Raw genomic sequence first — 12,928 nt, forward strand, 5'->3', positions numbered from 1 at the left:
GCTACGATTACAAATTATCCGTGTAGACAGGAAACACGTGTATTTGCAGATAATTTTCGTTTATATATATATATATATATATATTCCAGTATATATATATATTGGGGATACATCATTAGCGGATAATTTTCTCTGTGAACGAATGTTCCAAATGGATAGATAGGATACTTTGTCAACGTTCGATAGATGATTATCTTTGAATAGGGAGCGATGGACTGATTTCGTTTGTGTTTTGATTCACGCTTTAAAATCGTATTACGATGATTTCCTATAGAGAGGTTTCCGATATATCGGACTTTGTTTTTAAAAATATTTAATTACTATTTATTACGCTATAATATAAATGTCTATAAAACAAAATGAAATGTAGATTCTTAACATTTTGAATTCTAAATGTATTCTTCTCAAGTATTCGATTAATTCTTTAATCGATATAATGTCAAAATTATTGTGATATTTGGAAATACAAATCTAGTTAAAGCAATCAATTAATTTAACAATTATTATTAGTTTTATAATTATTTAAAAAACGATTTTAAATCTTACACATCTTTTTTATTTTAAATCCCAAGCATCACTCAACAATTTAAAAAAAAAATGAATGAAAATGAAAAGATCAGAGGACAAAAAATCAATTATTTAATTTTTTTTTTATATTTTATCAAAGCTTCGATCAACAATATCAATCTTCTACAATTAAATTATATCACCCACACAATATATTTACAAATATCAACCTCTATATTCGTCCTCGATCAAAATCAACACCAATCATCTCCCTCCCAATACAAAACCCACCATCCTGTTAAAAATCCTCCACAAATCCCATCACAATCGGGATATAAATTCAATTGCTTTGCCAATTATATACACCGTCCAATTAAAATTAGATCCCGTTGGGGATCGAATAAGGTACCATATGGGTCGATGAAACGCAAAGAAAGAATAAGTGAATTTCTGAGCAGGTGAGTATTTATTTCATTACAAGTGAAAGAGCGTATCCCTATACGGGAGACACAGAGCAAAAGAGATAAAGCAAGTGAATTGAACATGTTCGGGATAGAGAGAGAGAGGGAGAAAGAGAATGAGTGGTGGGGGAAGCGGTGAAGAGAAACCGCAGAAAGCCCGTACGGATCCTGGTAATATCGCGAAAAGTGTTTGCTCAGCTTGTCTCGACCGAGCTCGGAGCATTAAACCGCGAGAGCGTTCTTTCTCGTCTCCCCGGGATCCGGGGAGAGCGATACCGACCTCTCCAATGTGTACACTTCTGCTCCCGATTATACGTTGCGAGCCCGAAGGGCTATCCTCCTTCCTTTCCACCGTGGTGAATTTCGATTCTGCCAATTGAGGCGGCGATCAGTTTCCATGTACTTTGTCCCTGTCCCGGCGACAATTTAACTAACAACTCGTGGAAACACGAAAGGATGCGCTGTGGATCGTTTTCACGAGAGAGCTATAGGATGGATTTGGCGATATGAAAAAGAAAATTTTTGAAAGTCAATAACGGGATAGGATGTGTAAAATTTTCCTGTCGAGAATTTGTACTTGCGAGAGAAAAAAATAACGATATTATGAAGAAAACTTTAATTTAAAAATTCCAAAATTTCATAAAAGTAATTAGAAGCCTCTATGAAAAAAAATTCTTAAAAGATATATATATATACATAAATCTCTCATATAGTCTAACATTCACAAAATAACAAATTCAATTTCCAGTATCACGTTAAAATTTAATCTTAACACCTTGTTTCATTTTTTTCGTAAAAGAAATTTTCTTAAAAAATTTTCAAAAATACTTGTTTTTTCTACACATACACTAATCCATAACCTCGAGAGATTTCGGCGATAGTGTAATAATTAAACATTAGAACACGGTAGATTTTACGGATATATGAGGGATGACATTAAGGTAATCGGTATTATTATTATCAACAATCACGACAATGATACTAATAGCTATGCAAACGACGATTACGGTAGTAGTTGTTGCTTTCGATCGCGATACAATAGGGTTGGAAACGAAGGGGGACAGAGGGGAGCGGCGTCTGTTAACTCCGGTTTGAAGCTGGCGGCCTCTAGGGAAATGTGCGTAATCGCCATGTCCCACTCTGAATTGGTGGCGACGCATTCTTGCCCGGAACCAAGCCTGTTCCGCGTTACCGTGTTACGATGACCCACGATTAACTTCAACTGTACTCTCCTCCTTCTCCTCCTTCTTATCTTTTGTTATTTATCCCTCTTTGTCTTTCAGAATTTTCGATTTGCATTAATCTCGAAAAATGATTCGAAATCGAGGATCTTGTAGCGAAAATCCACTTTTCACAATTTTTGAGTTTTAAAAAAAAAATTTGTTCTTTTCTTACTGCAAAATGCTCGATTTATTGGTAATAAAAGGAAGAAGATGATTCAGAGAGTGGATAATTCAATAATAAATTAAAGAAAATTGGAAAGAATTAAAGATGAATAAATTTTTTTATGGAAATGGAAATTTGTAAGAATAGAATTAAAGCTCTAATTTTATTTATGAAAGAGGAGTTTTTACATCGGTAAAAATAGAATTGAAAGTTTAATTAGGCTAGAGAAGAAGAATCACGAAGAAGAAATACGAAAATCTTCGTTCGAGCGAAATTATATTTTTCTATCTATCTTTAAATAATTCTTTTATAATTGTTTTAATTGTAAAAATATTTATCTCCGATTGAAATTGAATTATTATTTTTCTTTTAATCGGTTCTTTTTTTTACTCGAGAAGAAATTTCTCGAATTTAAATTTTATAATATAAGAAAAATAAATAATATTTATCCAGAGCCTTATTTAATCTTCACTTTTGTGTCTACACAATTCGAAGAATAATATCAATTTTATCGATCCGAAATCGTAAAATCAATAAATATGAAACCTCGAGTTTCTTTTCAAAAAAAATCACGAAATACCGTTATTGAAGAAAAAAAGAAAAAAATCTTTCCACGATATGAAAATATATTCTAATGTTTACCGTATACATACACTTTTCCCGTTACACAGATCGTTCTCCCTTCGAACGAAAAAGAGACGTAAATTTTCCAATACGGCGAGAGGACGAAAGAAAAGAAAATAATACACGGTGACTCGAAATTTTCCCATCAACTTTTATATTTTTATGTTTTATAAAATGTAAACTTTATACACGTACGATCGAGTTATAGGTCGCAGATAAATAAAATTACTTTAGATTCTCCGGAAGAGATTGATATTTCACATTATAGATTTCAATCACTCTTTCCACGCAGTATTTTAAAATAGGAAAATATAAATAGAATAAATTAACATTAGAAAAACCAAACCCGTGACAAATCTTATATTTTATCAAAAACACGAAAACAGTTTTGAAAATTAATATCATAATTTTAAAAATGTACATATATATATATTAAAAAAATTAGATTCGTATAACCAAAGTTTGTATATTATAAGTATTTTATATACAATAACCTAGCGTCGACGTTCACAGAGGACGTTTCACGGACATCGATAATTACTAAACTTATCTCGCAAGTGTCTCGTTTTTTGCCACGAACGACAACACTCCTCGCTCCGCTCCCCTCCACTCCCCTCTCCTCGCTCCTTCTGCCATATAATATTTCTTTCCCTTCGTTTCAAATTCACGAACGAATAACAACGAACGGGATGGGACACCGCGGGAAGAAAGAGGAAGACAGTTCGATCGAGAGGGAAGAGGAGTGGGCGAGGGTCGAAAAAGCGAAGAGAGCGAGCAAACGAGCGACCTGTACGTATACGGGCCACCAGCCAGAATAAAGTGGAATTCAGCGCAACCTGAATTATAAACGATATTATGCAAACACCGTGGAGAAAGAGTACCTCGTACCGCGAGAGTTAATTTGATGAAAAACATCAGAGAGTAGCCACGGTGGAGGGAACAGGAGGGGTTGAATCAGGGAGATATCAGAGAGAGGAAAGAGGAAACAGGCAAAAGACGCATCCCGGGAAGAGGATCTCTCCTCGAGGAGGAGCACAAGCCTCTTCATCCAGCTTTTCGACTTCACTCTTTCGACGTGGGGGGGGAAGGAGAGCCCGCTCTAATCATTCGTGAGAGCCGTGATAAACCACCGGTGGTCACCACCCTTCCTCTCGTTTTTTTTTTTTTTTATTCTATATTTATATTCTCCTTCTTGTTTGCCTTCCTTGTCCTCGTCGAGCGTGTTTTGGTAATTTTTTGAACGGTGTTTGATTTGATAAAGAGGGGAATTTTGCGATGGATGGACGCGGGAGAGTGAGGGATCAGATGTTTCATTTTGAATGGAGGAGGAACGAATTTTTTTTCTTTCTTTTTTGTTTCTACTTCGTTTTCTCCTTCTCGTTTTATTTTGTTTCACCGTCCATTTAATTTGTTTGATTTCTTAACCAATCGTCTCCTTTTTAATTTTCTATAAATGTATCGCTCATAAACGATCATTCTATTTTTTTTTAATCGAACTAATTACGTAGCATAATTCTCTTTCTCTTTCAATTTTCGAGATTATTTAATAGTTTTCTTCTTTCTTCTTTCTCCTCCCCTCCCTTTTTCTTAATTAAAAGTACTTGATTCATATTATTGGAAGGAACGGATGCAAAAAAAAAAAAACTTTAGATCTTTAACTTTGGATATATATCATGCAAAAAGAGAATTCAAACTTCGTTCAAAGTAATATTAAACTCGAGATGATTCGAATTATAACTTCAGTAATTTGGCATATCTCCACAACTCGTGAAAAAGGATTAATAAATTTTGTATATTATGTAACAAGCATCTATCCGAATCTCGATAATTTGGTAACGTTAACTCGTCCGTCAAAAATCACCAGACCGCCCTCGCAACAACGAAAAAATAACCACATCGATATTCGTAGGGCTGATTGAATCAACAATCGACTTGCTTTCATCCTTTTTACATCAGAGGACACGGATAGTGGGATACGTCGGTCACCGCTCCCCGCGTGGGGGGGCGAAGAGAGGAATGGCGGTAAAAAGAAAAAACAAAGCTTCCACATATTTCGCGTGAATCGAATCGCGATCCTTTTCCTTCTCTTTCTCTCTCTCCAATTAACCTCTCTGTCTTTCTTCCTCTTCGTTGTTATTTCTTTCGTTCTCCCTTCCAATTTCAACTACACATCAATTAGCTGCACTACATCTAGCAGAAAATTAAAAGAAAGAGAGAAGAAAGAAAAGAAAAATTCTCTTTTCGTCATTATTCCCTTCCCTCTCGTTCTTCTCTCCGATAATTATTGTAACTATACACCATATTCAAGAAAAATATACATCGATCAATCTTTCTCTTGGGATATATCGTTAATATTTATATACACTTTAATTTATGAATTATAAAAGAAACAAAAATTTTGATATTTTTGAATTCAATATATAATAATCTTTGAGAGAATATTTTTTTCTATAAACAAGAATTATTCTACAAATAAAGCAACTCTCTAAAAAAAAAAAAAGGATTTTACTTTATAAATCCATCGATCTATTCTCGTTAAAAAAATGATATTTTCCAAAACGTTCCAAACCAAATCTTGCTCGCGATACGTTCGATCTCGTCACTAGGCCGAAAACCGATTCAAAAAAAAAAAAAAAAAAGAAGAAGCCATCCATCCGTCCACTCGCGACACACCAGGACTATCGTAATAGGAAAAGAGGAAAGGTGGAAGTGGAGGAGATATACAGCAGGTAGGGGGAAAGACGGAAGAAAGAGGCTCGGTACAATCGTCGACACGGTAAATATACGAGGCGCACGTGCAACTCTGCCAGTAATCGAGCCACTACCGCCAATCTCGGCTCTTTGGGGGCGGTTCTCCGGCATACGGGGGTTGGGGTGTGCTGCACAGGGACTGGCTGGTTAGCGGCTGTCTGGAGGAGGAAAGGGCGGTAGGAACTGGTGGAAAAAAGAGGCGATGCGACGGTGGTGAGGCGCGTGACGCTACCAGGAACCGACTCCCGGCGTTCAAATCACGGGCAATCGCGACACACGATGGTCACCCCCTTAGATTTCCGCGTTTATCTGCAGAGGGAAAAATAGAATATTCTCCTCTGGTTTCATTTCGCGAAACACGTACGAATGGTGATTATTCGTTACGGGTGATTGGAAAATTGATTTAACACGTAAGGGTGATTTTGAGAAAAGAGAGTCGTATTACGCGTGATCTTTTGACATGTGTGACACGTGATAATCGATTTTATCAAAGGATTATGTAAACACGAAGTGACTATTCGAATTATTTAAATTTGTGAATCATTTGTACTATATTACAGTGCGTTTGTCGTAAGATGCCTAGGAAGAATCTTTCTCACTCTATTTCATCAGAAAGGAAAGAGAACGATGAAGTTTCGTTCGTATAACCTTCCAGTTCTGTTTGTTTACAATTGATGTTTTAATGAGCCGTGAGAGTATTCTATTTCACTTTGTCTCGACCTTTACGTTACCTCAGCCTCAACCAACAATGATATCAAGAAAAATGGAACGAGATACACTTTGCCTTGTCATTTTCCAACGCTTCGTGAATCGTGATTTATGTTAACAACATTCCTCTTTGAAATGATAAAATCGGACACCAATAATAAAAATTAATAAATTGGAACGATTCGAGTCTGGTTACGATGTACAGTTTGTACAGAGCTTGGTTCGGCGATACCGTTACAGCGGACAATTACTCGCGACTTCAAGAAAGCTTATCGCCACCCGACACAGTAGTGAGAGTCGGGAACGAAGGCGAGCATCAGTTTGTCGCCCATAAAGGTGTCTTAGCCGCTCACAGCGGTTACCTAAAAGCTTTGCTCACAAACGCGGCGACGACACCTAATTCGGGCGTGAGCGCGAATATTAATTCGAATGTAACCGGAAACAATTTATCGGGACAGTCAACGAGGCAGCCAGTCACATCTGTCTCGGTTTCATCTATTGGTAAATATCGTTACGTGAATTGACTTTTCGAGTTTGTTAGAAATTATATTTTGTTTAATTTCGATGATGAATAATGAAAAAAATAAAGTGAAGTTTAATTTTAAAATTCGATGATTAAAAAGAGAACGTTGTATCTAATATTGCAATATTGTTTCTCTTTCCCCTCTTAAAATCGTGTTATCGTTAAATATATTCCATTTCTCAATACCTATGTTTTTATTTGTAAATAGATTGAAAGTTTCTTTGGAATAAACGAATATAAACAAATAAAGTACAACATCAAAAGTAAATGTGATGTAACTTAGCGCGGAAGTAAAAAAAAAAATTTGGAAAATATTTCTCTCGCTTCGCAAAAAAATAAACAAACAAACGAATCCAAACTTGCAGGTGGAGAGGCGTTCGCGCCACTGCTCAACTACATGTACACAGGCCGATTGGAAGTGACGTTGGACAACGTATACAGCGTCTTATTGGCCACGCATTTGTTGCATATGCCAGGGGCACTAGAGCAATGCAGGGCAGCATTGCTCAGGCTCAGGGCACCTCCGCCATTGCCAACGCCGATTCCAGTTCCGGCTGGACCGACATCTACGTTGACGTCCACGCCACCCACCGGCAACATACTCAGACCCATACCGAGCAGATTGATGATAGATCCGACCATGTGCTGGCCACCGACCGCTCCTCTGTACCCACCGAGTGCACCACCATCCGCCAGTATCGGTATACCGCATTTGTCCCAGCTACAACCGTCAGTCCTCATGCAATCCACCGTCCCGCTCGGCGTCTCCGCCGTTCCGTCCAGTGTACAACAAACGCACACTTCGACGGCTTATAGGTTTGAATCGCCATTTTTTTCGAACATGCACACTGTTCATCTACGAGAATATTTTTTTGACGATCATAAATGTGACGAAATAGAGACATTCTCGTGGACAAACAGTGCATGTATGATTTTGAAACGTAATTGAGATTTCATTTGGATGTCAATCGATTTCTAAATTCTGTTTGTGAATGAAAAATATAAAAAAGTATATAAAAAAAATGGATTTTCTCACTCTTTGAAATATGAAATTTTCTGCTAACAGGGATGTGCCATCTCCGAAATCATCGCTGTTCCAAATTGAGCGAAATCGCGGGCTAAGGATGGAGTCGAGGCCAAAGTCGCCAGAGAATGTGTCGTCGAGCACTCTTCCGTTCGTGGCAGCGGCAGCAGCCGCGTTCAACGCGTTCACTACGTCGAATGCAGCCACGTCCACAAGGACATCATCTCCCTGCCAATCGATCTCTCCCACACCATCGTCCATCTCACGATCATCGATGCCCCCGTGTCACAGCGGCAAGAAACCGATCGACCATCAACGGGAGACGAAGGAAGAAACCGACTACGAGCATCCCGTCACCAACTCGACTAACAACAACCGAACGAACGATGACCGATCCTCGCCCCCTCTAACGCCTGTGGACGACTCGGCCGGTACTTGTAACAACAGAAACACAGAGCCACCAGTGTCGTCCGAGAACGACAGAGCAAGATCGAGGCGAAGGGGCCGCGGCTCGAACGGAAACGATAGTTCGTCGAACGTTTTGTCGGTGGTCTATGACGTGGCGTGCTGCGACGGTCCGGTGAAGTTTCATCGCGTATTGAACGAGAATTACTCGTCGTCCTCGTGTGGACCTAGCGCGATGCCGCAATCTCGTTTACAGAGGCCGTGTTTCGAGGAGAATGACGGTTCCGGGGAGAACGACGAGAACGGCGGGCCGGGGGGGGGAGGCCCTTGCGACCCAATCGAGGCTGGGATGGATACGAGCAACAATGGCGGGAGTTATACTTGCGGATACTGCAGGCACACGTTCAAGTCGCAGTATTGTTACAGGAAGCACACAAAGAGACATTTGCTGCCGACCAGAGTGAACGAGTCGATCGGCAACAGACAGAGACAGCAAGATACCGGTGCTAGGAACAGGAGAGAAGTGAGACTGTTAGACTTGAACGTGCAATATTATCCTTGCAAGATTTGCGGATGCAAGTTTCCAAGTTATTATTTCGTGCACAAACACAGAAAACTGTGCCACGCGAACACAGAAGAGAGGGCGCAGTCGGACGAGGCTAACAGTACGGTAACGGAGGATCAGGAGTCGACTACTTCGACCACGAATAACGAAAGACAGTGAGAGGAAGTTTGTGTATGGTTTAGTTGAAGAAAGAGAAAGAGATAAATTTAACGGACGAATTAAATTGAACGGAATTATCATGCAGAAGATTATTAATAAGATGTGTTCAGTTATATTGAACAAAATGGAAATGAATGAATAAATAAATAGAAGTGAACGATATTATAAGATGATAACGTTTGTCTAAAAAAATAATTCTCTAGATTCTTTGTGTTTTATAGAAGTAAATGGTAGATGTAATTTTAAATAAATATAATAAAAGATAATAAACGATAGTGTTAAGGATTAATTAAAAAAGAAAATATCCCAATGAGAATGTAGATCCTTTGTGTCTTATAGAGGTTAATCAGATTAATAATATTAATTGCAAATCAAAATAGAAATAAATAAATGAAGTTAGTTGATATCGACGTATCGTCAATTGACTAAAATTTATTCTTATCTAAGTGAAAGAATTTCTTATGATGAACATTTTTAAAAGAAATAAAATAAATTCTTGGTGTTAAATAAGCGAAGATATAAACAAAGTGAGTAAATTAAAAAATAGTAATAGACGAAATCAAATAATGTCAATAATATCTGTAATCAATGAAGAATAATTAAAATAAATTTCATTAACTCGATTATTATGTATATATGTATGTAAATATTCGAAATCTTAATTTTTGATTTTAAAATTAAACCGATTGTTAACTCGTTAAAAATTATTTAATTGTATTATATAATGTATTACATATATGTAATAATTAATAATAATATATAAAAAGAGAAGAGATAATTGATTGTTTACAATATTTGTTTCAGTACTGTCAAAAAACGAGAAGCTCGCATTTATTCTAAAGAAATTCAAATAATGAAAATACATAATTGAGTGCAAGTTGAAATATTTTAGAAATTGATTATACGAATAAGAAGAATTAGCAACATTAAATGATCTATTTCAAAATTAACAATTAATCTTCCAAAATCTTAAATACCTTAAATATCGAGAATAAAAAATAATTATACATTAATATTTGTTATTTCACCGTATTATGCAATATTGGAATTACGATATAAAAAAATTCTATTTGTAATAAAATAACAATATTAAATTTTTTTTAACCAATTAATATAACTAACTTTAATAATAATTTTACAAATGATGCGGTCAATAAAATCGCCATTACAAGTCAACGGTGCATTAATAGAAATTTCGAAAAATTGTAAATGATTAAAGAATAAATGAATACGTGTATAAAAATACACGTTCCATGCTTAAATATAAAAATTCGAGCTTCTTTCGATCGTCGGATTAATTCTATCCAAACTTATTACAAATTCCACCTTTACCTTTTATTCAACCCTCTTTGAAATTTTAAATCGTTCCACTCGACACAATTCCAACCCTCCTCCTCCTCCTCCTCCTCCTCCTCTATCCCGAGTTCGATTAATATTATCACGGCCGTGCTTTAGATTAAATAAAACTTTTTCTACAATTTTACAATTGTATCAAAATTGAATTTCTCGATTTCCCCTATTTTTATTATTTTTAGAATACGTTGGATGAATTTTTCTTGAGCGAAAATTTAAAAAAATAGATATAAGACGAAACGATGAATATTTTCACGTGATGAAATAAATTTCTTTTTAAATCATAATATTAAAAATAAATAAAAATATATATATAAAATACAAAATGTCGAAACTTATTCTAAATTGATTAATTAATTAATTAAAATATATCTACTGTTATACTTCTTCGATTCATATTCCACCATACAAATTTGTCTCGATTCAAAAAAAAATGAGAAGAAGAATGTATCGTTAAATAAAATTTTTCTCGATCGTGAAAAGGAAAAGAAAATAAATTTTATCGCTTGTCCATAATAAAATCGCGAAATGTAAATAAATAAAGCAAATTACTAAGATTTGTTTAAAAAAAAAAACTCACCAATGGTGTCCATCGATTGGGCTTCCTCGTCGCTGGTTTCCATAGGGGTGGCGTGATTATCTTTTTTCTTTTCCTTCATCCTGTTCGCAGTTACCACGCTACCACCACCACCACCACTGACGTTGTTCGTCTCCCTGTAACGTGATTATTTTTTTTTCTTCTTACTTCCTTTAAATTTAACGATCCGTTTTTATAAATCTATCGCTTAACAAGAATTAAATCTTCTTATCATTTGTTAGAACTTTGATTATTATCCATCGAAATTTTATTAATTAAAATTGTTCAAAATTGTAGGAACAATTCATCATGCAAATTATTATATTCATCAAGAATGTAATATAATATGAAAGAAAAAAATTGGTATAACTCGTAATAAAATTAAGAAAATTAAAAATTTTATTAAAAAATTTAATACAGTTACAGTTTAATTCTTTTTTCGTCGATGCGTGGTGAAAAATTCGAAAGATTGTTTCCCGAGTTAAAATAAAAAGAAAAAGAATTTTTGCAAATCGAAATTGTGAATATAATTTTGAGAGAATTAATAAAACGTTCTATATATTCCTAAAGGGAGGGGGAGTCCCTCGTCCCAGTCTTCGCACGAATCAGATTTTCAACGATCGACTCCATTTCGATGATGAATGCCTACGTAAACATAATCCACTAACCAGTAACCATTGATTAGCATTACAATCTGCTAATAACTACCCTGTCTTCCCTCTCGAACCTCCATTTTACCTTCTATTTCCCCCCTATCCGCCTTCCATTCATCCCCCCACTCCCTCTATCCTTCTCTCCACGCTTCAATAATTTATTCTTATTACTTTTTTTTTTCCCCCCTCTTTTATTCATTCGTTACGAATTAAAAATTGTTTAAATTGTAAAAAAAAGTTGAAAAGAAAGGTTATTAAATTATCGTAAAAATATTTATCCAAAAAAAGAATTAAATCTGATTTATATCTCTATTAATATTTTTGTTACATTAATCTGAAAATATAAAAATTTGTATTAAATTAAATTTGTGCACGAGTTGTTCTATTTTTATCTTTGTTATTAATCAAAATTATATTTATCGATTTTAATTTATTTATTATTTAAAATTATTTTCTATATAATGATAGTTTGATAAATTTTTTGAACGAGCAATTTTTAATCTGAATTCGAACGGATGATCTCTTGGATTATTTTTTAATATTTTAAATGTAGTAAGTAATAATTAGAATGGATCGTGAAACTGATTTGTTTGCTCGATGAATATCATTAGTAAAATGAAGCTTATCCAAGTAATCGAACAGTATGCTTTTATATCAATTGCAATTTTTAAAATGATTTTATCCTTTCATATCATCCCTTTTAATTCGACAATTTTATGTAAAAATAAAAGTCTGGAAGAAATTTGAAAGTTTTTGATGTATTGAAAAAGAAATTTTGCACAAGATTATACAGATTTATACATGAAAAATTATATGTGTATAGATATAATTTAAACAATTAATTTAAGTTATTATTAATGATGATTAATATGTGATGCTCTAAAAATAGAATTTAAAACATGTAATGTATATTTGTAATATAATATTACTTTATTAGGAGAATATTTTTACTTTTTATAGTCATTAATATAATTTTTATTTGTATAAGATTTTATTTTAAAACAATAAAATAGAAATATAACTAGTTGATCATTTGATCAATATGAAATTCTATTTTGAGATTTATAGTATCCAAACTTTTAACTGAAGTAGAAATAGAAACAGTTATTTAATCCGATGACCGATTCTGCGTATAAATTTATAACTAAAATAGTTTGCGTCCAAAATTCTGAACAGAAATCTGAACAGAAAACCAAATGTAACTCTTTTATTATATTACAAAAGAAAATCAA

At 34.7% G+C, this 12,928-nt stretch overlaps 2 protein-coding genes across 9 annotated transcripts in view; one reads left to right on the forward strand and one right to left on the reverse strand.

Moving 5' to 3' along the window:
• The window catches only part of LOC724535, a 57,265-nt gene that overhangs the window by 15,054 nt on the left and 29,283 nt on the right, over positions 1-12,928 (reverse strand). For all 8 annotated transcript variants that reach the window (XM_026441250.1, XM_026441248.1, XM_026441254.1 and 5 more), the window contains one exon: positions 11,047-11,180. In XM_026441250.1, the coding sequence (XP_026297035.1) occupies positions 11,047-11,180 (134 nt within the window). The remainder of the gene's footprint in view (positions 1-11,046; positions 11,181-12,928) is intronic.
• LOC102653920 lies at positions 5,471-9,388 on the forward strand. The gene is made up of 3 exons (XM_006561918.3): positions 5,471-6,938; positions 7,326-7,776; positions 8,027-9,388. Exons 1-3 carry the CDS (start codon positions 6,635-6,637, stop codon positions 9,111-9,113), a joined length of 1,842 nt encoding a protein of 613 aa, XP_006561981.1. The 5' UTR covers positions 5,471-6,634; the 3' UTR covers positions 9,114-9,388.

Source organism: Apis mellifera, linkage group LG1 (assembly GCF_003254395.2).
Source record: "Apis mellifera strain DH4 linkage group LG1, Amel_HAv3.1, whole genome shotgun sequence".
NCBI lineage: Eukaryota > Metazoa > Arthropoda > Insecta > Hymenoptera > Apidae > Apis > Apis mellifera.

What these genes read in the sequence shown, in the direction of transcription:
- LOC102653920 (XM_006561918.3), top strand. Translation starts at nt 6,635, where the DNA reads ATGTACAGTTTGTACAGAGCTTGGTTCGGCGATACCGTTACAGCGGAC. An exon ending in TGTCTCGGTTTCATCTATTG is followed by an intron (nt 6,939 to 7,325) that starts GTAAATATCGTT and finishes CCAAACTTGCAG; the next exon opens with GTGGAGAGGCGTTCGCGCCA. An exon ending in CACACTTCGACGGCTTATAG is followed by an intron (nt 7,777 to 8,026) that starts GTTTGAATCGCC and finishes TTCTGCTAACAG; the next exon opens with GGATGTGCCATCTCCGAAAT.